Source organism: Nicotiana tomentosiformis, chromosome 3, assembly GCF_000390325.3.
Source record: "Nicotiana tomentosiformis chromosome 3, ASM39032v3, whole genome shotgun sequence".
In the NCBI taxonomy this organism is placed as follows: domain Eukaryota; kingdom Viridiplantae; phylum Streptophyta; class Magnoliopsida; order Solanales; family Solanaceae; genus Nicotiana; species Nicotiana tomentosiformis.
Genome location: NC_090814.1, coordinates 71007740 through 71033550, shown reverse-complemented (window position 1 = coordinate 71033550; position 25811 = coordinate 71007740). Strand labels below are relative to the sequence as shown.

General features: G+C 36.0%; 1 protein-coding gene and 1 long non-coding RNA gene across 5 annotated transcripts in view; both read right to left on the bottom strand.

The window, feature by feature from the left end:
- The window catches only part of LOC104099667 (polycomb group protein EMBRYONIC FLOWER 2), a 28044-nt gene extending 2869 nt beyond the window's left edge, over positions 1–25175 (bottom strand). The window contains exons 1-19 of one of the 4 annotated variants that reach the window (XM_009606726.4): positions 24962–25173; positions 18306–18388; positions 18009–18177; positions 17493–17548; positions 16205–16322; positions 15961–16120; positions 15838–15879; positions 14610–14749; positions 12091–12153; positions 11861–11982; positions 10991–11055; positions 10168–10220; positions 9969–10022; positions 9824–9883; positions 9351–9397; positions 9127–9248; positions 4977–5163; positions 3855–3903; positions 1223–1306 (exon numbers count right to left, since the gene is read on the bottom strand). In XM_009606726.4, the coding sequence (XP_009605021.1) occupies positions 1223–1306; positions 3855–3903; positions 4977–5163; positions 9127–9248; positions 9351–9397; positions 9824–9883; positions 9969–10022; positions 10168–10220; positions 10991–11055; positions 11861–11982; positions 12091–12153; positions 14610–14749; positions 15838–15879; positions 15961–16120; positions 16205–16322; positions 17493–17548; positions 18009–18177; positions 18306–18340 (1626 nt within the window). In that variant the 5' untranslated portion in view covers positions 18341–18388; positions 24962–25173. Of the gene's footprint in view, positions 1–1222; positions 1307–3854; positions 3904–4976; positions 5164–9126; positions 9249–9350; positions 9398–9823; positions 9884–9968; positions 10023–10167; positions 10221–10990; positions 11056–11860; positions 11983–12090; positions 12154–14609; positions 14750–15837; positions 15880–15960; positions 16121–16204; positions 16323–17492; positions 17549–18008; positions 18178–18305; positions 18389–24961 lie in introns of those variants that run through there. The other 3 variants (XM_009606733.4, XM_009606742.4, XM_009606749.3) reach the window with 3 other exon arrangements.
- Positions 11224–11854, bottom strand: LOC138907057 (uncharacterized). Its single transcript, XR_011414762.1, has 2 exons — positions 11707–11854; positions 11224–11572 (listed from the first exon to the last, which is right to left on the bottom strand). It is a non-coding gene; the product is annotated as an uncharacterized lncRNA (long non-coding RNA).
- Positions 25176–25811: the final 636 nt, after the last annotated feature.

The following is a 25811-nucleotide window of genomic DNA, read 5'->3' as shown; positions in this document are numbered from 1 at the left end:
AAATGCTCAGACCTTTCTCCTCTACCCTTATCCCCTTCCCAAGTGTCCTTACTCATGCCCTAGCCCCTCAATGACAACGACCCGCCTCAAGCCCACCACCACCCACCAAAAAAAACCTGCATTGATACTGATGATGGTCTGCCTGCCTCCATCTACCCTCTATGATGACGATCTCCCTCCACTGTCACACAGTGGCAATCTCCACTTTTAAATATCTGATTAAATTTACTGTAATTCGGTGTTTTTCAGTTTTTCTGTAACTTCTCATCAGCAATCCTTTATTTCTAAATGTCTTATGATTTATAATCGTACTTTTCTAGCTCTCTTTCTTTTTCTTTGGATGCGCTTTGCAGTATTTTCACCATTTTTACTATGATCTCTTTCTGCAAATTGTTCATTTTCTACATTTTTCCTTTATTTATCAGAATTTTATCCAAATGTTGTTGCTGTAATTTCTCTCTCCCCTCTCCCTCCCTCCCACCCTCTTCTTTTTGCTAGATTTTTATTTCTTCTGCTATACGTGTTTTCTTGTAAGTTCTTTTAGTTGGACGATTGAATTGTTAGTGTGTAGGATTTGTGATAATCAAGGTGGGATGCCCATGGAATTATTAGAAAAAATAGATGCAGCACTTTGCAATTCAAATATCGACTTGTGGCACAGGGTATTCATAGAGCTAATTGTGATCTGCTTGTGACGAAAATGTGGACTGCATAACTGCAGGAGAAGTGCAATCCGGTCATTAGCCTGGTATAAAAAAATGGAAAGTAGTCCAGCTAATAATCCCGTCACTGTAACCAAATTACGGTTACTAAGTCCTGTTTGGCACACTAAAAGACCCTTTATAGATTAATCCCACTACTTTCAAGCCCAAAATTTGGAAGACCCAATTTGAGAATGAAGAGAGTAATTTTGAATGGCATAATAAGTTCAGTTAATACCCCTTATCAAAAAATAAGTTAACACAATATACTTAAAAAAATTGTTACAACGAATGAAAGTGGGAAAGTTTAATTTTTTTTGATAATGAAAAGTGGGAAAGTTTAATAAGAGGATATAACAGTAAGCCTAATATATAGTTACTTCAAATAAGTTAAGAGAGCAAGTTGTTGCCATTTATTTGAAGGGTCAAGACAATTAGGACAAAACTATCCCAAAAAGTCAGCCAACTAATTTGGATGCAGAGTAAAATAAAGAAGCAAACTATATAATTATGCTGCATACCCTTCGATCTTCAAGATCTGCAACATCATCATCAACTTCATCCTCGCTGTCTCGATCTGATAAAACTTGCTCCAGTGCCATGGGCTTCATCCCAATAAAAATTTTCATTAGCAAACATATGGTTAAAAGGACTCCTCATTGCTTCCCAGATTTCTAAAGACATATATTGGCTATCAGTTCTTCGGAAGATTTTAAGATTCATTACAAGTAGACAAACATTTCAAAATTTATTCAATTTTGTGTCATATTCAGCAAGATAATTCACCCCCAGACCCCAAGAACTGGGGCTATTTCAAATGGACACCACACACAAGGGAAGCCAATATTGAACTGTCATTATTTAGATCTTCGATTTGTTCAAGTGAAATTTTATATATCCAATGAATGATACCCAAACAAGTGAATTTTGCCGCATCTCTGATTAAACGACAAACATGAAAAGTGAACAGGGATAGAGTTTTTACAACTTAATATTGTAGGAAGCTTCCAACAATAAACCCAACACATCAGTATATGACTACAAACTCTAGCAGTACTTTGGCAGTGGCAAAGCCTTCAGTGGTAGGGCTTTTTGATAAAATTGAAACCTAGAGACTGAAGTCTTGATCATTGAATAATTTAGGTTGCTGAATTTTAACTCTCTCCATTGATTGATATGCAGCTAATCTAAAAAGTTAAGGACTTGTTAATGTCTACTATGCTTCTAATTTATTTGAGATTTCTTTTTTTATTATAAGGTTTACTTTTGAAAATTCTTAAAATCAGTCAACGTAATTGTCAAAGAATTATTATGAACTAAATATCTGAACTTCTTGGTTTTAAACATCAACTTTATTTGAGATATGCGACATCTAATGATTTTCTATTCTTCAAATATAGTAACAAGTCAGATTGCTTTAGATTAAATTTAGTAAAGTATTTACAATGGTACCATTAAGAAATTTCTGATCCCGTAATAAAAGATTTTAAATATCGAATTACTTAGCACACTGAGTTCCAAGTGCTGATTTAATATTTCATAAGCTTTCACACCAAATACATTAGAAGACAAAATTAGTAGTTTTCCACAGGAATAGGGAGCCAGCTGGTAGCTTCAGATCTTTTGTCACCCATGTAAATCCTTCAGTTACCTCCAAAACACGATAGTAAAAGGGAAGCCGATTAATCAACACACAGGCAATTTAAACTCAAAACTACAATGGTTCCCACAGATTTCACAAACAGACAAAACAGCGCAAATATTGCTCCAATTCGTCAAATATATAATCCAAAAAATATATCTTCTGATACTATTTAACTTGTATAAAAAAATATATCTTCTGATACTATTTGAAATATTTAAATGCAGTTTTCAAATAATTTCAGCATCACCAAGGCTTCCTTAATTTATGTATCCCCTAAGTTCAACTCTTGTTATTTTTTTCAGATGCTTCAACTCCCAAAGCGACAAAAACAATGTAAGAAGCTGGAGTCAATTTTTGGATGAAGAAACCTCTTTATAAAGAGAAAAATATAGATTAGAAGATTTAGCTTGTATAAAACGTTATTGGTTTGATACCAATAATGGTAATCGTTTCAGTATCTTAAGGATACATATATATCCCTGATTGAAAGTAATTTATAATGCTACATACCCTGTCTCGTATAGAGTATCACAAATCTATTTGACAAACTTGGAAACTTACAGGAACTATATTTTCCTTTTTTGTCCTTCCAAATTCACCATGTGTAATACAAGTTGTACTTCAACTAATTAAGCTACAGAAATTTTTTCTTCAATTAGAATACAATTATCTAAACAAGCTGCAGAATGTGTGGCTTCCTAGTTACAACTATATGTATGAATCATCTTGTACAGAAGTGATAGGTCAATATGTTTTTAATGCAGAGAACAAAATAGTTCTCACGGAATAGGTTCCTTTTTTCAGTTAAGTAAACATAATAAATAAAGCAGCACTCAAGGAGCATGCTACCCGTAAACAAAATATGTATGCAATTTCTCAGGGAAAAATAAAAGATGGCTACACATTCTCCTCTTTTTGATTCATTTTTTTGGCAGATAATAATGTATTATGCTACTTCATTTTTCAATATCACGGATGACACACATGATCAAATAGTTCTAACATTAGAAACAAATAATCCTTCAAAACTTGACTGTAGTGAATCAAAAAATTATCCCATGTTTCCTTCCGGATAAATGAACACCCTCCCATGTTCTCATATCCAGTGCGCCCACAAGTTGGTTAACGACTTTGAGATGCCAATTGATCCTCTCTTATACCAAGTATAAATTGTTCATCATTTATATTTTTTAAGAAGGCGATTCTATATAGTTGCAAGGAGGTAATCCATCATTCACTGATAGGATACTCTGCTTCAGCCTTGGGTCAATTATACAACCTATCAAGCAAGACCAAAAGCAGACATATTGGCACACTGACTGAATTTTTAAGTGCAACGTCCACTCTGTAAGACTCTAAGACAACTGTATACATTGAGTAAATACAAAATAATCCTGATTGTTAAGCATTTCACATTCTAGTCCATCATCAGTAGGAATAGCAGTTGCTTTATGAGGAACCAAAAAGAAATTCCAAGATCCCAGAGCACAAGGTAAGAAATTGATTACCTGGGCTCTATGAGAATGAAAGAATTGCCTTTTTTGCAGGAGTGCACGACTGTAAAAGAAAAAACAGCATTGTATTAAAAGCCAGACAATCTTATCTACGAACTAGAAAGGTAAACCATAATACAGAAAATTGTGTAGTCAATTTTCTCGCAATTAGTATCACATCAAAGACATTAAGCAAAACCAAGAAACACAAAAATACAGATAATACAGAAAAGCATCACTGGACAGTCTCAATACAATCAATTTTTAGCATTCTTAACCTAGATAGGAACCAGTCCTAATTTTGTAGCATATAAGCTCAAATAGGATTTAACAGCTGACAGAGAAAGAGAGGGAAAGGGTTCGACGCATCCATCAAATGGGAAGTAAAGCGCAGTCAACGAGAAACTCAAAACACGAGTGTACCATCAAACTACAGAAAGGATAGTCGAGAACCAGTCCGTCTTGCCAATACTAAAATCGTGATCATGGTCTAGGTTTCTAATAAAGTTAAGATTGAGGCTATCTAAAAGGCAGAACAGAAAACCACCATAACCAGGCACTATTAGGCACTAGACCTAAGGCAAAGACCATATTTGAAGATGGGGGCACCCTTGGATTTTTTGAAACACTAGAGAGCTAGTATATCCTTCATAGATACAACTTCATAACTGACGTAGGTCCAAGTTGGATACAGTGAACCTACTGGTCACTAAACTAGAGGCCAAGACAGAATTTGAAGGTATGGGGCACCATTGAATTATTGAGAAAAAACTAAAGGGGGAGGAAGTATCTTTCACAACTCACAAGAATTTCCTAAAATTCTCAAAATTACAGACATCAAAACCTCAAATTTACAAAACATGGGAGCATGTTTACACCCCACCTCCCAAAAACAAGCACCATAACTGCAGTAGGCCCAATGGGGTACAGTAATAAAAGGGAAATAATAGCTCCACATTAGACAGCCAATAGTCCACAGTGAAGTTCAAGGGACTAATGCCTACTGCAGCAAACAAAATCAGCTAATTGATGATTTATTGGACACCGTACTGAAGCTCTTCTGCAGTGAAATCTTTTCCACCCAAAATAATTTAGTTAAATAAAAAATGCTACTCGACACTGTGCCTTCGAACATACTTTCTGGGATCAGAGCGCTCAACTGATAACTTTCTTGACTTGGCAAACTGAAGCAGTGCTGGGGGTGCAAGGGTGCTTCCTGGTACTGATTGCACAGAGTCAGGATCTGGATACAAGTGACCAGTTGCAGAGGAAACGCCTGCACCATTGGGACTTGATGGATCACACTCTACAGCCTCAGCAATGCCTGATAAATTTTCAACAAAAGTGTCCACACATGAGCAGAATGACAGCAGTTATTTCATGAAATTCTTCTTCAATAATCATGCAAAGTGCTAGAGGAATAAGCCTTATCTTACAACTTGCTACAAGTTGTATGAAAAGAACAGTACACTACCCCCTTCCCTCCCTCCTCTCAAATAACACAAATAACAGAAAGTCAATATCGCTGGAACAATAGTTAAACAGAAGTTAATGGCATTCAACAGTTGGGCTGGCATAAAGACACCAATATTTCAGATTATACGTTAGATTATGCCACTTAGTAACTTGGCAAATTTCTCCTCTTCCATCAAGCAATTGGGTAATTAACTTCGCAAAGCAAGAATCTGAGTTAGCAAATGAATGGACATTAGGACTAAAATTGACTTGGCAGATATTCAAACCTATGCATTTTGGATTATGAATTGTTGTTTGAGTCCAGAGTTACTTAGGAAAATTTCGAGGGGAAATTGAACAGAACTCAAGTTGTAACAACCCATGGACCGCTCGCGTTGAACTCGAAAGGGGTTCGCTGTGAAATTTGTCTTAGGCAAACCCCACATCGCCTCATCAAAATGGGAGGGAAAGTTAGGAGCCACGTGAGGGTGAGTTCAAGATTCAACTGTGGAGACCCCTTTTGGGTTAAAGCCCAAAAGGGACAAAAACGTGAGGCCCAAAAGCCTTGCGATAGCCCAGAGGGGTCGGGCCAAAGTGGAAAATACTTTGTCAGCAGACCTGGGCACATCTGGGACACGCTCAAGCAGTTGGGCCATGCGTCTCATGGTACGCCCCACCTATGCCGCAAGATGATTGGCATTCACCTTGCACTGGGGCACGCTACAGTTCCAACGGTTAAAACATTGGAACAAATAAATCACATATACATAAATGCAAAAGCTAAAATTCTATATAAGCGCGTTTAGGTACATAAAAGATCTTCACTCTGTCGGCAAGTACTATAGGGGAGAAGGAGGTGATTGATGTAGCTTAAACCTATCTATTACTCCCTCGTAACCCTCCCACCCTAATAACAAGGAGAGAGACTGGGTTCACATGATCATAACATTCAATGGTTTATTTTTTTCCATTTTGCTTTCACCCTCCTATTGTCTTTCCATTACCAAACACTTTTGTTTTCTTTCAACTACTATTACTCTGATTTTAATTTAATTTTTAATATTTATAGATGCATACAAGCATGTGTGCACTTGGTATGAAATTTATATAATCATTATTCCACCAAGATATTTTTTCATTGATAACTGAGAAATACACGAGGTATGGGTGGCTAATAGGCCGAGTCGAGTCAGCTAGGCACACTACCGGCACACAAAAGAACCGGACCGACCCGGCCCACATATAGGAAGGGGGTTAGGGTGCGCTGGTACAGGTTAGGGGGCTGGAGTGGGCTGGTACACTTTGGCTCGGAACCAGGACCGGCCCACATATAGAAAAACTGGTAGCCCGGCACACTAACCCACCAATTTTGTTTCCTTGGTCAAAATATGTTCATTGGAAATGGACAACTTTCAAAGTTGGCCATTGCTTAATGGCCTAAACGGCTAAATCAGCACCTCAACCCCCAAAACATCCCCACCCCTACCAAAAAATTATATTTTTAACCCCCTACTTAGAAAGTTACACTTTGGCCCTATTGTACAAAAAACAAAATACACCCAACTCTTCTTAACATTTTGAAATGGTGGAAGGATAACTTAAAACAATTTCTTATTCTTTCCAAAATGGCTCGGGATGTGCTTTTAGTTTCAACCATGGCGTCAGAAAGTGCTTTTAGCCAAACAAGGATGTAATTTTGAGACAACAAACACTCATTGGTTGGGCCAACATTGAAAACGCTAGTCTGTTTCAGCGATTGGGTTAGAGCGAAAAAATTCAAGAAATGAAGGCATAGAAGAAAAGCAACTGGAGTAGGGGTGCTTACCGGGCAGTTCAATTGGAGATATGCGCTAAACAGTTCGGCTTAGCAGTTATCAATTTTTAAATGTACCAAACCGCTAACCGAACCAATAAGATATTGGTCGGTTCAGTTTTGATTTAGCAGTTATCGGTAATGCACACAAGATATGTATTCCAACGACCAAAGATTCAAAAGGAGAAATAATTGGAATGCCATTTTGGATTGAATGATATTCCAAATCACATTCAAGGTTTAAATTAATTAGCTTTAGATTCTGGTTTAGAGTATACAAGATTAAAAACACAAACTGAAGAAGAAAAGCTAAGAACCTGGGCCCTGGTTGGCTAATGGCTGAGCATCACTGATTCTTTCTAATTGATGGTGCATCTTCCCTTGTTTTATAATTAAAAAAAGAAAGATGTATTCTAGGGAAGTCGAGCTCAATGGAACAAAGAGGGGATTTTTCTTAATTCGTCACCTTGGTTAATCGTGGACAAAGAAACTTATCTGATACTGGAAGTTGGAATGGAGATTGGAGAATGTACGTGGACAGTGGACTGGAGGCCGGAGGCTGGAGGCTTGGAGCAGTGGAGCTGAGCGAAGGGCTTTAGGGTTTTTTAAGATATTTTATATACATGAGGGTAGAAATATAAATCTAATAATTCTTAATGCGTTAACAGCTAAACCAATAAGGAAAGTGAGCAAACCGCTACTACAAACCGTTAACTAGAAAATTCGAAACCGTTTCCCAAACGTTCAGCCGATAATCGGATACCAATAAACTAATTTACTGTTCGATTTTGAACAGCCCTAGACCGGATGACGAAGCACATGAAGACGTCATGACAATGTCATCTGACCAAAGTGGCGAGAAGCGATAATCAAGATAGTCTAATACCAACTAATCCTCCTTGTATTGATATTGAGGAGATGTCTAATTCTTTAAGAAACTTTTGATATTTTTCATTCATCTATTGTACTTTGAAGTTACTCTTTATTTCTTTTACTTCAGTAGAAACTCTCGAGTCTTGTTGTAATTGCAAGTTTAAAGTTCAAAAATCAAAATACAAAATTGCAATTTGTATTGAACTTGAAAATTTCAAATCTCAAAGTTATACTTAAAAATCTAAGGCTAATTGAGCTTTTGAGGATTTGTTTTTCAAAATTTGTGTCCAAATACAAAATCCAATACTTTAACTTCAGTTTAGTAGTTTCTCATTTTTTACCTCATCAAACTTTAAAGTTTAAAGTAGAAAACTATTGTGGTAGAATGTAAGTTAGTAAGTAATTTGCAAGTTTAAACATTAAAGTTAGTAAGCAATTTGCAAGTTTAAACTTAATAAATTTAAAACTTTGAGCCTTTGAGGAAATGTATCCAAATACCAAAATTCCAAATCCAGTTCTTCAATTCACCTTTGTATTAAAATTAAAAGGTTGTAAAAAAAATCCCCAACACACATTTCCAATACATTAACCCCGCCCACTTAGCCTGACACTCAACCCACATCCTTAAGAGGTCGTGGAATGGAGTGTGCTCAACTTTGGCCCAAAGAGCTGGCCCACAACCCGGCACACAAAGGGAAGACCAACTCGACTCGGCACACTGGCTCAATGTGCCTTCGCTTAATGTGTTGAATTGGGTCTGGCCCAGCCCACATGCCAACCATGCCCTGAGGGCCAGTAGCACACAAATTCCACCAAGGTAGTATGCTATGTATTCACTGAGCGACGAGTGTATAAAGGGAACATCTGCTACCATTTTGCCATAGACAAGACAATTTTAATTTTATTGCAAAGTATGCAAGGAAAGATCATCTAGGAAGTTTCTTATCTACAAGAACCAAACAAATTTGCACCTTCAGACAGCAAATATGCACCTTTCACGTACAAAAAAGATGTCGGTGATACTTTGAAAACAAGTAATATTCATTTACATGTATCCATTAAGAAACCATGATCTACCACATTTACAAGGAACACAGAACTAACAACAAATTGAATAATCCAAGGAACACAATGGGTGATCATTACCATTAATCTTGTCATTGATCCCATTCGTTGATGTAGGGAACTCTGAATCTAAAACAAGTGGGTGCACATACTTTGAATTTTGAACTAAATCCTGTCGTTTCCTCCGTCTTAGTGGCTTTGAACTGAACACAAATTACAGGTAAACCAGTAGAATATCATAACATACTTCTGAAATAACATCAAATAGCTACAATACAAACTGAAGGAGCATGATAGTTACATACCAAAAGAAGAATGTTTGTTGCTTAGGATCAACGCCATTAGCAACAATCTGAACAGCAGTCCAGAAAGAAAATTAATTCGCACATTAGAAAAAGCATGACTAGTAAGATTAGTCAAGCAATTTCAAGTATCTGAAATGAATTAAATAATAGAGAACTGACTTCTCAAACCTTTGCCTCACAAAGTTTTAGAGAACGTTAGAATCTAACCAGGTATCATGCAAATAAAAGACATGACCTTCTTAAGGAAATTCACCATTAAACTCTATGGCTTTTCTTTTTATCAAGAACAGTAAAGCTTCCTAGAAGATCAATTGCAGACACGATTACAGAAATCAAAATACCTAAAATAAGAGATAAGCATCCATCTCCTACAGTCATATCAAGCAACTACTTTGCAGTTTAGCAGAGGTGCTCAGAGCAGATGAAACAGACCATATACGATTCACCTCTGAATTAAAAGAAAAAGAGCTGACCTCAGATCTCCACATGTCACTTCTCACAGATACATTTACAGCTTGATATTCTTCATTTACCTACAAAAGATACGAGGTTAAATTTGACAGCTCAGACAAAATCCACAATTAAAAGATAATTTGAAGCTTGCTGAAGTTTACCAACCCAAAATTCAAAGTTGAACAAATCGTGAGATGAGCATAAGTGATATCTCAAACCCTAAAACCAGAAAAGCAAAGATACAAAAATATTAAACTACTTATTTAATCAATCTAAATCAAATTTCTCGCCCAAACATTTCAGGGTGGATACAGTATAGCTTAGTTTTGTTAAAGAAACAAAAGAAGATTATCCCAATCTTTACCTTAAAGCTGGCACATTTTACCAAGCAGAGAGGACATGTGAAGTCCTCAGTCACTGCAAGTTTAGAAAAAATAGCAACTAAGTAGCTTGAACTGCATAAGTTGTGTATGGAAGGAATTTAATCATGGAAAAGAATACCGCTCCTATAGAAGAAAGTAATGCAAATTTCATCAATTTCACCATTCTAAAAGCCATTAACTGCATGCACACCAAGGGCTGAATATATCTTGATATATGTAGAATGCTGACAATTCAAACAGATCAGTTTGACATAGGAAAGACTAAAGTCCGACTAGTAAGTTGGAGACCTTTAGCTGCTTGCTCCTACAATTAATTTCAAAACGACATATGCTGTGCACTATTTTGCTTTATTATGCCCCGACTCTAACATTGTGACTAAGAGATAGTACTCAAAATTTGACGTTAGCCTGCATTTTACATGACCCAACAACATAAAGGATTCATGTCAGTAAAGGAAGGGAGGGTACATCAAAGTAAAGTGAGACGTCCAAGTAACAAAATACCAGTGAGTTCAGGATGCAGTTTAGGCAAGAACATTTTATTTTGAAGAGAACAACAAAATGGAGCTGATCTTTTAACTGGAAAAGAAGCCTGCTTTAATCATTTTAAATCCATCAAAATAACAGAAACCCTTTATAAAACAAAACTAACCAACATAGAGTCTGAGCTAAGTTCAAAAGCACAAGAAACTAACCACCCAGAGCAAACCAAAGATATCAGTAGCAATATCACGATAAATAAAATGAAACCAGCTAAATATGAAGTCAAACAAGCCATAGCTTTACAATAAAATGAAGTTTTACCTTCTGTTCTCTGCAACTTGTTGTTATAGTACCTATAGTTGAAGACAACATTTCCTGTCCTCAACCTAGAAAGCGCAATAAGTAAAAGGATTAGCTACATGTCTACCTCACAATGCACATGAAATTTTTTGAATCTCTTTAACTTAGTAGAAAGCTAAGTAGCCACTTCCAAAATTCTCTTTAAACAAAAGGAAAGAAAAGAAAAGAACTTTTTTTTTCTTTTATAGGTAAGGATATGTTGTTTGCTAAAGAGAAAAGAAAATTTTGAAAAGGGACATGCAGCAGAAAAGACAAAAATCAGCAATCTTTCAAAACCACAGAGAGCATGGTTCGATATTTAGCAATTTTATGATATTGAGTTGCGTCACTACATTCACATTGGGAAACAAGAAGGATCAACAGGCTTGATCAATTTGGGTGAATATGTTGAGTCAATTACAAACGAGTGAAGGTAGCAAAAATGGGTAAGAATGATAAGGTCTACCAGACATGCACAAAACTTGCTGGGAATATAAAAGGAAAAGTTAATCCTGCTCTAACAAGGTAGATATACAACAGTACAATTGTGGGATCTGTCAGTAACTTTTGCTAGAGCAGTATGGCCCTGAATGCTGACCTGATCTAAAGAGCCAAATCTACCTAGGGGCACGGGCTTAAATAAGCAATAAACTGAATGCAAATAGGTGCAGGGGGGAAGAGTTAACACAATGCTGGACAATGTTGGAAATATCGGTGTCAACAACAGTAGTACTGATAATTTCTTGTACAGCTAGGTGAAAGGAGCATTGCATAAACAGAAATACAAGAAGGGCAATACACGACAAAATAGAAATGCAATGCAAAAAAGAGACCAGAAATGGGTAACTTCACCGTATTATTCGAGGCAATGAAGTCGTAGGAATGTCATCATAGGAGAATGAATCATAAGCTGATTTTTCTCCAGCACCAGCTTCTTCTGCAGCTATTTTGACTTGCAGCTGCTGTATTGTTGCCTTTCATAATCCAACCATTATTCAAGAAAATCAATTATATAAGCAAAGAGATGAAAAATCTTTACTACAATCCTCAAGGACATAAGCACTGAGTACAAAATGGCCTACCAGAGCCACAGAACTGCGGGGATACTGCAAGGAAATATGTCTGTCTTTGTCCAAACAGCTTGTCTGCAGATGAAGACACAATAGGCATCAGAGAATCTTGGTTTTATTTTTTTCTTCCTTTCTTTTTGGGATTTTGGGGGGGGGGGGGGGGTAATTGTTTCTTTTTCCTCAAGGAAGAAATCAAGGATCTCTTGGCAAGAAACAACAACAAAGCCAGTGTAATCCCACTAGCGGGGTCTGGGGAGGGTAGTGTGTATGCAGACCTTACCCCTACCTTCAGAAGATAGACACGTTGTTCAGTAACAACAGGAAGATAACAAGAAACCGAAGCGAAAGATACTGCAGGTAGTAATAGAAATCTCTTTTTTTTATAAGTAAACAAAAGTGATACTCCTTCCGGTCCATAATAAGTGACCTTTTGACCTTTGGAACACCCCTTAAAAAAATATTAACTCCTAGAAAGAAACAAAAGGTGTTTTGACTAAATTACCATTAATTAAAATTTGTATATTGTTAACTGAACACATTGGGATATGTAAATAAGACCAAATTTGGAAAAATAAAGTTAATTTCTTCTTGATTTTGTAAAGAAGACACTTATTTTGGACCAAAATAAAAAGGCCAAAAGGTCACTTCTTAAGGACCAGAGGGAGGTAGCCTATTTGACTGGGCACGGAGTTTAAGAAAAAAGAAAAGATTTTTGAACTTGTGGTGTAAAATGAGACACCTATACTTTGTGTGTATACAAATCATTGCATAAAGGTAAATTGTTTCCAAATATGGAAAGGGGTCATTCTTTTTGGCACGGACTAAAAAGGAAATAGGTTCACATAAATTGAAACGGGGGGACTATCTATTCTATTACTACAGGTAGTAATAGAAATCTAAGAATAAGAAAATACAAGATTAACACTAACACTACTGGTATGAAAAAGAAAAACGCTAGACTACCTACTAACCCTCTACCCTAATTCTCGACCTCCACATTCTTCTATCAAGGGTCATATCCTCGGTAACTAAAGCAGCGTCATGTCCTGCCTAATCACCTCTCCCCAATACTTTTTTGGCTTACCTCTACCTCTTATCAGACCCACCAAGGCCAACCTCTCACACCTCCTTACTGGGGCATCTATGCCTCCTCTTCACATGATCAAACCATCTCAATCTCGCTTCCCGCATCTTGTCTTCCACGGGGACCACTCCCATCTTAACCCGAATATCTTCATTTCTAATCAATCCTGGTATGACCGCACATCCATCTCAACATCCTTATTTCTGCTACTTTCATCTTCTGGACATGGGAATTCTTGACTGGCCAACACTCTGCCAACAATCTGTCTCATACAACATAGTTGGTCTGACCACCACTCTATAGAACTTACTTTTAAGTTTTGGTGGCACAATCTTATCACACAAAACACCGGATACGAGCTTCCATTTCATCCACCCCGCTCCACTACGATGTGTAACATACTCGTCAATCTCCCTATTTCCTTGGATTATAGACCCAAGGCACTTGAAATTTCCTCTATTGGGGATGACTTGTGTATCAAGTCTCACATCCACGTCCGCTTCATGGGTCACGTCACTGACTTGCACTCCACATATTAAAAGAAGATAAAGTTCCTTTTTATCAGGAAAAAATATATGAAAAAAATTATCGGCAACAAATTATGTGTGATTACGCATCACTATTACTTATTTCATTACGTGTGACCATAATATCAATACCAGAATAACTTCATGCGCAAATCAATCAGAAGTACTTCAGCAATGCCCTTTCAGTATCATTTGTCCAGAAGAACTAGCCTCTGCAGAACATCTTGCAATGCCCACTATGAACGGATTCTACATCATGAAACACTAAGTGAAAACAGTCTACCTAGAAGAAGCATCCTCTCTACCAGATATGTGAAGAACCGATGACTTGGTTATCAAGCCCTACACTTATGATTAAAATAATAGAGGACCAGAAATTGCTCGTTTTCACTTCCGGAATTACTAAAGATAATATAAAGGAGCAACATGAGGAAGAGAAAAAATATCTGCCTTAACTAACAAAAGCCAACTCCAAATAGAGTAACGCCTCAGAGAAGGCACATTGATTCAGAGCTTCCGATGTAGTCAAGTGAGCAAATAATGGAGATAGATCATATCCAGATTCAACATTTGTATGGAAGATTTGTCGTGTTTTTAATCCGAGAAGCTGGTTTTAAATCTATTTCGGTATTGTTAAAGAAAAAGGAGGCATATTGAACTGAGTTAGGGCAATCGCAACACCCTCACCAGTGGCTAGACCTCAATTTATTGAGGTGATGCTCTAATGGTATTTGGTTGAAGAAAATTTCCAAAAACCACAAGTTTTGTTAAACTAAGAATGCAAGTTTTGAAGGAGAGAAAAATTAGTTATCAACTCGATCACTCTTCCAGATTGTCAATGAGATGTTGGTTCACAATAAGTCACTAAGCAATATTAAACAAGTACTACATACTTCTATTAGAAACTTCTGCTAGTGTACCTTCATAAAACAAGGGCTCAAGTCAACAGTTGACAACATCTCAGCTCTCTCCCCTAAACTCAAATTGGGAGACTTTTCCCACAATAGATGAAGTAATTCCATCGGCATTCTTCCCAACAAGCAGTGCCCTTCAAGATTCACTATCACAATTTTGAAAATAAGATTAGAACAAGAAAGAAGATGGACCGTGAGAAACCTGAAGAAAAGTTGTTCTTGATGGAGGGAAAACATCCCAACATTCAAACCAACTAAATAAGAAAAAAGGAGGTTATCAGACATAATGAAAAAGTATAAAGCAGCAAAAGACAATAAAGATTGCAGAAAGCCTAATACAACGGAATTTGACATAACAACAACCATTATGTGGTTTTTCTTTTCATGAGCTAATGGAGCTAAGCAATGAGTGCATGTTCCAAGTGCTGAGAAAAGTCTGTGGACTTCGTTGAGATCCATTTGTTGACAACATTCCAGATATAACATTCAAACTTTGTATTATATATTTTAAACATCAAACGACAAACATGAATTCATAATCATGTTTAGGTTTATGGTTGTTTCTTAAGCTGGCCTGTGCTGCCATAAGATTGAGATATAAAAAGTTTCCAGTGTTCCTTTTGAATTTGACTGGTTTCACACAATTGTTGCTGTAGACTTTAGGAATAATATCATCAAATCATGTTTCAAGGTCCTAAATGTGCTAGAACCACCAGCATTGAATTAAAAGACGTCCAAATCTTGTCAGGTCCACAGAGATAGAAAAGAGAAGAAGGGAAAATTAAAGAGACGGTGTTAGTGGATGTGAAGGAGAATCACTTTATAAGGGCATAAAGGGACAAGTAGAAGGATACTCTGAACTTTCCTCAATCAGTTAAGTATGAAGATCCAGAAGGAAATGCTTTCTAAGAAAGACAAGAATAGGAAAGAAATACTATAGACCTAGGTTACCATACTGCAAATACTATGTCATTTCATTATAGTCTTCTTTCTTTTACTTCAGGCTTGTGAAATAGGTCACTCAAAACTGAAGAAACATGCTTCTAGATTTGGCACATTATAGATCGTTAGACTTTCAATATATGCTTAACTTATTCTAAAGCATCAATATGAATACCAAAAGAGAGAACAAAATGAAAAATTGCTGAGTTTGACAAATGCCAGCAATCATAAAGCTTATTTGATACCGGTAACTGCACAAAATAAGGATCTTTCCAACTTCCATGCTACTTACATGGAAATGAAGATGTATCCAAATGATCTCTAGCAAGTTCAGCTGCAAAGGAAGAAACCTTTTATAGTTGGCCCTCATAATGAATCTCAACAAATAAAGTTTCAGAAAACACTTTATACCCACCAAAGCTGACAAACAGGATGACAAGAGAGCCAGCCCTTATTTCAGCTGAAAGTTTATCCATTTCAGGGAGAAAGAATTTTGCTTGAGCTCGATTTATTCCATCAACTCCAGTGAAAGAAGTTGATATGCATGCCCGCCTAAATTGATAGACAGCAGAATGCTGTAACCAATGGCATTAGCGAGGTACCCAACAGCATACAAGATTACTACTTACTGGGTGTATTTGCACAAAATAAGAACTTACTGCCTCAGCACCTGCAGCATTTGATACTGGCCTTGCCAAAATTACACACAGAGGAAAAACATTCTGGACCTGTGATTCATCGTTCACAGTTGCTGGTACAGATATTGCCATTTGAATCCTAAAAAATTTAGCCACAGTGGTAAACCAAAGCAATCTAATTGCAAGTATATATACACTGATGAAATCAATGTTATTAAAAGTCATCGCTTGGTTGCTTAATGCGATGAAGTGATGTGAAGCAAGGGGTTATCATTTCATGGTGAAGCCATGTGTTTCAGTGAAGCGTGGGCTTCGAACAATTACCCACAAAGTGATCCTACCAAGAAGCAGCTGATTCTTTGAATTTCACCTTTAAGGACTTAGATTTTTTAGATAAGTAAGGTATTTTATTAATAGAGGTATTTGAATTTCACCTTTAAGGAATTGGCTTTATTTTGCGATAAGTAAAGGTATATTTTATTTTATTTTATTTTTATTGTTAAAAGAAGTCAAGGTATTGTATATTGGTTGCTCAAACTAGTTATTTTAATTGAAATTTGCTTATTATAGTATAAAATTAATATACATTTTGCATTTTTTAATCTTATGAAATTGTGTGTTTCACTTAAAAAAGCAAGCACTTCACTTCGCTTTTCGCCTCAAGCCTCATGGACCTCGTTGCTTTTTTACGCTTTTTGCTTTAAAACAGTGGATGATATTATAAGGTGATATGATGAATAACATGTATCATATTGATCGCCAACTACAGACTGAACTAAATTGTGTTTCATCAGCTATTTCAAACAGTAATCAGTAGACTTTGCCTTCGACTTAGACAAAGTTGGCCACAGTAATTAGGTCTGTCTTCTAAGAAATTACTTTGCACCTATAAGGTGTAAGTACCCATGAACAAATGTTTGAAAGAAAAATGTTTACCAAAGAGTCAAGTGTAGTGCTACGAAGTATGAACACTGAATCAGGTTGTGAAGACTTATATTATCACTTGGGACTTGTTTGATATAGACCACTGAATCATTTCGTGATCATCTATACAAATTCTTTAAATTTAATACAGTAATAATGAGTAAACAGCAACGATAATTGCGAAATAATTCAAACAAACATTCCCAATAGAATCAAGTAAAGGAAGGCATGTCTCCCCACAAATTTAGAGCTTCACTTCCAAATCAGCATAGACTATATTACAGGACAATCAGAAGTACCTCAGAGCCTCTAGTATAGAGCATATGAGACATAACCTTGCATAAGGGGTAATTTGGGAGTGAAAGCAATCACAATCAAAATATACCTCCTTTTGTGCTTTGCTTGAATTTTGTATTGTAAACATCTTTGAAGGAAGGAAGGCTGCATGAGATTCTACATTCTGTTAGAAACATCTTGCACGAAATGCCAATGATGAATGTATAATTAGCACATCATAAAACTGACGAGACCAATTACATTAAAACTCTTAACAGTTGGCAGCCAGCAAAAATGGGAGGGAGTCAGGACCAAAAACGTCCCCTCAAAATCATGGGTGAGAGAAAGATAATAATCTTGAGTATGCTTTTGTCAAGAATGCTTGAACTGACAAAAGATACGTATATATGAAACATCAGCTCTGAGAAGAATGACAATAGTCTTGAGTATTACCGGAAACACTTCAACTTAAACAAGATGTGCTTATTTAAAATGAATGTTTGATGCATATAAACCAAAACAATAAAATCAACAATCTTTCCAAGACCATTTATATCAACAAGGAAACTAATGCCAAAAATGTTAGCCTTGAGGAATAGGTAAAAATGGTCTTTAAGTACATTACATTTCTAACGGCACGGCGTTGGAGAATGTTGTAGAGTTCAACAGGTTTGCAATAAGTTGAAAGGCTTTCTTCAGCAGCAATCTTCTCCTCTGCAGACAAATGTGTAGCAGAATCTTGCCTGCACATTGAGTCCGTAACTGTAGAGTAACTGCAGTAGCAAGTGTAATGCCTGTTCCACAAATTATATTATAACAATCAATATCCATGTTTCAGTAAGTGCATTGGTGTATTTTAAAATGTAATTATTGACAAACATAACTATAAGACCTCAAATGCAGGGCACAGGGAATATCTTACGTGGTTTCACGAGCCACTAAAGGTATGCCTGGCATCCTTGTCAGACAGTATTCAAATGTATATTCATAGTTCTTTCAACTTCACTAAATTCAGAAATTAAAAACATGTGAGCAAAGAATCATAAAGTACATGACATAATGGGCAACAAGGAAAGGAAAGATAATGGTAATATTGTAGCACCCCCTAGGGAGGTTGCCACTTATACAAAAAAACTAAGCTAAGCTACTAGCAATTATTATCTGAAACTAATTTAAATATATAATTATCATAATCTATTAGCGGAAATAGGCCCACATGAACGAGGTACAAAATACGACATTTCAACATAGTAAAATCTCATAATATTCTTAAAAGTACGAGAATATTACTTTTAAAAAGAGTGAGCAGCACCTATTTGAATTAAATCAACACCTTAGGTTGTATTAAATAACTAGCAGTGTTGTCAGAGGATAAAAGTTCTAAAAAACGCTCCAGGTCTATTGAGGCTTTAAGCGCAAAGCGCAACCAAAGTGCGGGCTTTAGTAAAAAAAGGCGCAATGAAGGAAAAAATAAAAATAATTATCTGTAGTTCAAAAAAAAAAAAGAAATAAATTCATTTATAATATTTTCCTCAACAACTACTATAGTTATTTGCAAATTATATTTGTCCTTTAGTACCTTCCATTCAAGATAGAACCCATGGCCAATAGGGCACATGCCTTAGTGTCTTGCCTACATTGAAGCACATCTTAAGCGAGGCGAAGCGCCCTTCCTGAGCTGTTTTGAGCTTCGGATCTTAAGCGTGCCTTAAATAAGCCTTTGACAACACTGATAACTAGTAGAGGAATATTCCTCATACTACAACATTCAAGACTTATTCTAAGCATGAAATTTAACTTTTAATCTCAAATACAAACTAGTTAAGTCTCTAGGTCAATGCAAGTACCAAATTAAACATAGCACAAGATTTGGGCAAAGACAACGCCAAGATGGTCAAATCATTCACAAAATCAAGTTACCAAAATAATAGAATCATGACCCCATATTCATTCAGAAGTACATATCTAAGTATCTTATGGATCATGTACAAGTCTCGAAAAGTTTAAATATATATATATATATATATATATATATATATGCTAACGTAATTATGATCTTCATCTAAGCTTCCAAAGAGTCTACTTGTATGACCATCCTCAAGTCTCTTTCGGTACATCGCTTATGATAGTAACAAACTATCGCTAACCATAGAACTTATTGCCACATAACTTTAGGCTTGGAGCCATTAAATTCTCCAATTCCTATAATATATAGATTATATGAAACTTATAAATATAAAATTAGCTAATTCTTCATGTTAATAAGGTGAGTTGCTCTGATGGTAAGCACCCTCCACTTCCAATCAAGAGGTTGTGAGTTTGAGTCACCCCAAGAGCAAGGTGGGGAGTTCTTGGAGGGAAGGATGCCGAGGGTCATTTGGAAACAGCCTCTCTACCCCAGGGTAGGGGTAAGGTCTGCGTACACACTACCCTCCCCAGACCTCACTAGTGGGATTATACTGGGTTGTTATTGTTGTTGTTGTTCATATTAATAAGTTAGTTATGTATCAACAAAAGTACAACAAAGAAATTCATAAATAAAAGTTCATCAAATCTTCATCAAGTTCATAATGAGGATACAATGTTTGTAGAGAATGAATATCTAACCAAGTAGTAGTCAAAAATGCTAACATTCATATCCAAAGTATCAAGAAAGCTTCTCAAGTTAATTCAATAAATCGATCAATTAGTTAATTAGTCACTTTCGCCCAACATATACGTCTTGCAATCACATCAAGCATGAAAAATAACAAGAAGGACCGAGGTCCCCAATCAAGTAGAGTCAAAACCCAATAATCAAGAGAATCAAGAACCATATTGAATGTGGCTTTCTCACTCATACTTAAAATGGACAAAAGTTCATAGTAAGATGAAAAGTGAATCCAAAGTCAAAATGGGGCAAGATCCGAATAATATCAAGAGGCAATGCCAATATTAGTGACAAAGTCACTATCACAAGAAGGACAAAGTCCCAATGAGAATACAATAATGTTCAAGCAATTCGTATATGTGGGCGAGCTAATGAGTTTTACAAATACTTCAATCAATACCAATTCTAATATCTCTTTAACTCACCTACAAAAATTCACCCTCAATGGTAGACAAATAATTAAAATGTCCCAAAACATACCTTCTAAATTAGTCATAGCAAGTAAGGTACTATATAGGAACAACCAATATAACAACTTAAAGTAAAGGAAATTTTTACCAAGGCTCAAGCTATTCAAGTACTCCAACAAAATAAAGAGAATGAAAATTCAAGTTTCTAAAGCTCAACCAAGTATTAAGTATAGATCCTCAAAGCAAGTCAAGCCATTAAGCCAACCTTCTTAGCTTATACGAATGTCCTTTGTATACATAATCAAATATTTACTTAAGGTCTGGAGTTTAAGAACATATAAACTAAATTTTTTTTTGATTTGCACCGGGTGTCCGAGTCTCTTTGAGCCCCGACTAATCCAAGGGGTGCACAGGCCCTCGGCAAGGAGTTTCCCGCAAGTGCACCACGGTTAATTCAGGTTTTACCCAGTCCGATGGCCCTCAGAAATTGTTTGCACCCAGTGGGTTTCGAACTTGAGACCTTGAAAGGGAGCAAACCCCATGGCTCAAGTCAATTGCCACCAGGCCAACCCCTGGGCCTAAATGGGTCTCCACAATTCACAATTCTTAAGGAGAAAACCTGGGCAGCAGCTCTGCCCTGTATTGCAGCAGATTTTTTAGGCAGTAAACCACAGAACTGGACGTTTTGGTCTCTACAACAATTGCAGATATATCTCTTATCTTTTTACAGCCTTTTGACTCGCCCCAATCCGATTTTTAGAGAAAAAGTTATGCCCAAAATACTAACTGCTGTCCGATCAAAAACGGGATTATATTCTGATTTTAAATTACTAAAATTCACCATGCTAAAGATGTATTAATTCACATATAGATAGAGTAAGAAGCTTAGAGAGTTTCTCCACAAAATTTAGAACCTAGGGTTTCAAAAATAAGCTCAACCCATCTTGATTCTTGAAGGTAAAATCCGAATCTTCCTTCAATAGGTAAGCAAATAGGTTTTAATGTTTTAAAACTTGGGTTTTAGTGATAAAAAAAGAGCTGCATGTGTATGTGTTGAGCTCTTCAATGATGTTTGATAGAGGAAGGAGGAGAAGACTTTGAGATATCAAACGAATAGGAAAGAAAAATCATAGAAAGTTCTTTCTATTATACTTTACAAATTTACACTATAATCCCATTTCACCTTTAATATGTAGAGTCATTACTCTCTTCAAAATATATATACTAGCCCCCATAAGATTTTTTTTCTTTCTATTCTCCTTATTGGCCCTCAAAAGATCTCTACATCTCCTTAAAGGTCTGTCACTAGTAAATAATTTTTCATAAGTTAACTAAGCTAGAAATTCTAAAGTATCTAATGAACTAAATACAAATACATATATGAATTAAACAAAGAAAATTAATTCTTTTAACAAAATAGCTTTTAAATAACATGAAAACTTAAATTTAAAGAAAGGGTGAAAAAATTTTAAACAACATATACATATTTAAATAAAATAGTCAATTAATGTATATAATATTTTATAAAAATTAGGGTGTTACAAATATCTAATTCAGATTTCTCCTTCATGTTGTACATGAGTCTAGCCTCATTTGTTTTTTTAATATTAGATGTGTGAGTCTGATGCACATCTGAATTTTAAGATATGTATTAAGTTTAAAATATCTGAATCAGAATGCACATATGAATATCAAGATGTGTATTAAGATCTGAATACTAAATAATTAAGACTGTTTGTTTTTTAACATCTAAATGTACAAAATTTATTTTTATTTGAAAGTTAATAAATACGAAATTCAAATAAAATACTAATTAATCTAATGTTCTATCAACATAATATTTCTAAAATGGCGGGTAATGACGGCTATAGTTGATGATGGTGGTGGTGGTGGTTGGTGGTGGTAGTTGAGGTGGGTGAGTGGTTGAGGTTGATTTAGTGGTGGTGTTGAGGGTGTTGGGTGGTGGTAGTTGATAAAGATGGGGTGGTAGATCGTGATAAACGATAATGGTGGGGGTGGGGGTAGCGATAATGGTGGACGATGACAGCAGTGATTGAGGATGGTGGTGGAGGGTGGTTGTGGTTGTGATTAAGTATGGTGGTGGACGGTGGCGGCGGTTAGTAGCGAATGTGGATAATAGCATCTTAATGGAATTAAGTCTTTGTTATAGATCTTAATCATTTAGACATATCAGACCCATTAAGTGGTTGTGAAATAAATAAAATAAACACACTTAATAATTAAGATTTGAACGATTAAGATTCAGACTTAAAAACAAACGCACTTAATGTCTGAGATCTGAATGATTAAGATTCAGACCTCCATTAAGTGCAAACAAATGAAGCCTACTTCTCTCTTTTCTTCGATTGGGGGCGGGGAAAGTGAAAGAGAGAGATATCCAGAAGAATTGTTCTCATTTCATTTGAAAAAGCATAATCATGAAGTCTCACTATACCATTTTATGAAAACAAATAGCCACATTTCAAGCTGCAACCCAATAACCATATTAAGAAAAGGATACAATGAAGAATATGACATTACATGTTAGGAACCTTGATAAGCAGAAAACCAATAGGAACCGACTGGAACTACCAAGCAGAACATGTGAACGGAGCTTAACATGGCAACTGGTGTGCAGTTTCTTCATCAAGCGAAAGGGACTACACTTGTGGCTATAGCAAGATAAAACTTTGTTCTTTGATTTTATAAAGAAAGGGGGAACACAGCAATACACCATTGGAACTCATGTGCAAATGCTTTAAGCGAAATACAGGAACCGTTCAAAAGTAGTGTTCAACTGAAGGAAGAATAAGTTGCCCATAACGGTCAACTGCGATGAATTAGCAAATAAATGTGATACTTTAACAGTATTAATTGCTCAAAAAGATCAGGAATCATTCTCTCCCTAACAATCAAGACTGACACACAAGGGGGGGGGGGGGGGGAGGGGGGAGATTGATCCGCAATATTTTTGTCCTTATGTAGAATATGAATGAGTCCCAACCCTCAGGGGTTGGCCTGGTGGCAATTGACTTGAGCCTTGGGGTTTGCTCCCTTTCAAGGTCTCAAGTTCGAAACCCACTGGGTGCAAACAATTTCTGAGGGCCATCGGACTGGGTAAAACCTGAATTAACCGTGGTGCACTTGCGGGAAACTCCTTGCCGAGGGCCTGTGCACCCCCGGGATTAGTCGGGGCTCAAAGAGACTCGGACACCCGGTGCAAAATCAAAAAAAATGAATGAGTCCCATATAGTAACTTGTCAAAAAAAGAGTGTCTTTCATATAGTGATCAAACACCAAAAGGGAGGAAAAGAAAATTATGGAGATCACAAAGATGTTCGCGCAACGTTGATTCATGGGTTAATGAAAGCTATCTTTTTTCGCCGAGGTCACAGTTCAAACAAATTTTAATTTTTAGCATCTGATAACCAGTCAAGTCTTCTAACCTTCCCAATTTCTGTTTCCCTCTCCCTCCCACCGCACAACCCCAAATATTCTTCCTAAACTAATGCAGATATGCCCTTCACTCTCTCCCCTGCTTAGTCCCCACTACCTTTCTTGAAAGAAGACTCTGCCAGCGATGTCCCACCCCACCTGACACCAGACCAAATTTCTCAACAGTTAGCAATTCCATTTCCTTGAAGCAGAGCAAACTACTTCTGCGCAAACTTAACCCAATGGAATTATCAATCTAGCGTAAATCAATCAATAGCTCATTAAATATATCAATTCCAGCACAAATAATTGCTGAATTTGTTGAAAAACTTTGATCAAACTGAACAACAACTTCGCCTAGTTCAGGTCAGCCTCCAAAACATGCATGGAGGCAAGATACTTTGTTCTCTCTAACAATCTGATCCTGCTGGAGGACAATTTAGAGAACCTTCTGTAGGTCTGAAAACCCCTCTAACATCTAATACTTTTCTAGATTCCCTGCTTCTCAATTAGTTCCTGATTTTAAAGATGAGTGTCTGAATTCATATAACGAAGCTGGTTTTCACCCTTCACTCACATGAACTAATTAGAGATACTTTATTCTTTATCATTAAAGACTATTTCTTCAAATTTTGCAAATCAATCAAAAGCTATAATCAATTTGCAGTTGAACAGTTACTAAAGTGCTTATCAGGTTCGAATAAATTTACATTCATTATCAATAAAAAAGTTATCTTTTTTTCACATAAAACCTAGGACTGTCTTCAACTTTTTTCTTCTCTATATTGGTGGTGTTCGAGCCAGCTAGCGCACACCTCCGATTCTTGCTACCCCTACAAGCACACCTACCCAGTAACTTAGCTCACCAAAGCTTAGCATATGCAAAGATTTCACCAATCAATGATAGTTCTTAGGAAAATAATGATATATATATATATATATATATATATATATATATATATATATATATATATATATATATACAAAGTTATAATTGATTGCAATGTTCCGAACAATCAGATAAAGGAATTAGGGATTAGAGACAGAGAAGAGAAAATGAGGAGAGGAGAGAATGAAACTTACTGTTCGATTTCGCCAGAGAAAACGAGTTCGCAGCTGGTGGTGGATGGTGGCTCCGTTCAATTGAATCGCCGAAAAGAAGGAACGATGGCGTCGTTTGAAATTGGCGGACCTAAAATCGGTCGGATTTTATTGGATCCGTATTCGGTTTCGATTTGTTTGACCACTCAACCAGAGGCGTTTTTGGGCATGGGTCAAAACTTTTAACAAGGGAACAAGAACAATGTGTGAGTTGTGACTAATTTGACCACCCAGAAAAATAAAACGGGCACATTTTATTATTGTTGTATTATTTAGGGAAAATGGCTAAATATATCCCTCTACTCTCGAAAATTATTCACATATATCCTTTATTATACTATGAATTCAAACATACTCTTATCGCTATACTTTAGATTCAAATATAACACTCATTTAAACGGAGTGACACGTCATTGTCCTATTAGCCAATTCTAAATATCTTATAATTAATTAAAAAGACTCATCCCATTACCCATACCCGAAAAATAATTTTCTAAAGCAACTTTTTTTGTAAAAATTGGAAAAAAATAAAATTATTTTTACTAAAAACTGAAAAAAACGAAAATATTTTATTTTTCACTTTTTACAAAAAAAATTACTTTAAAAAAAACTGAAAAATATTTTTTAATGCAATATTTTTGAAAAAATAAAATTATTTTTGCTAAAAACTGAAAAAAAAAATTCAGTTTTTACAAAAATATTGCTTTAAAAAAAACTGAAAAACTGAAAAATATTTTTTTGTAAAAACTGAAAAATAATTTCAGTTTTTTTTTCAGTTTTTACAAAAATATTGCTTTAGAAAATATTTTTCAGTTTTTTTAAAGCAATATTT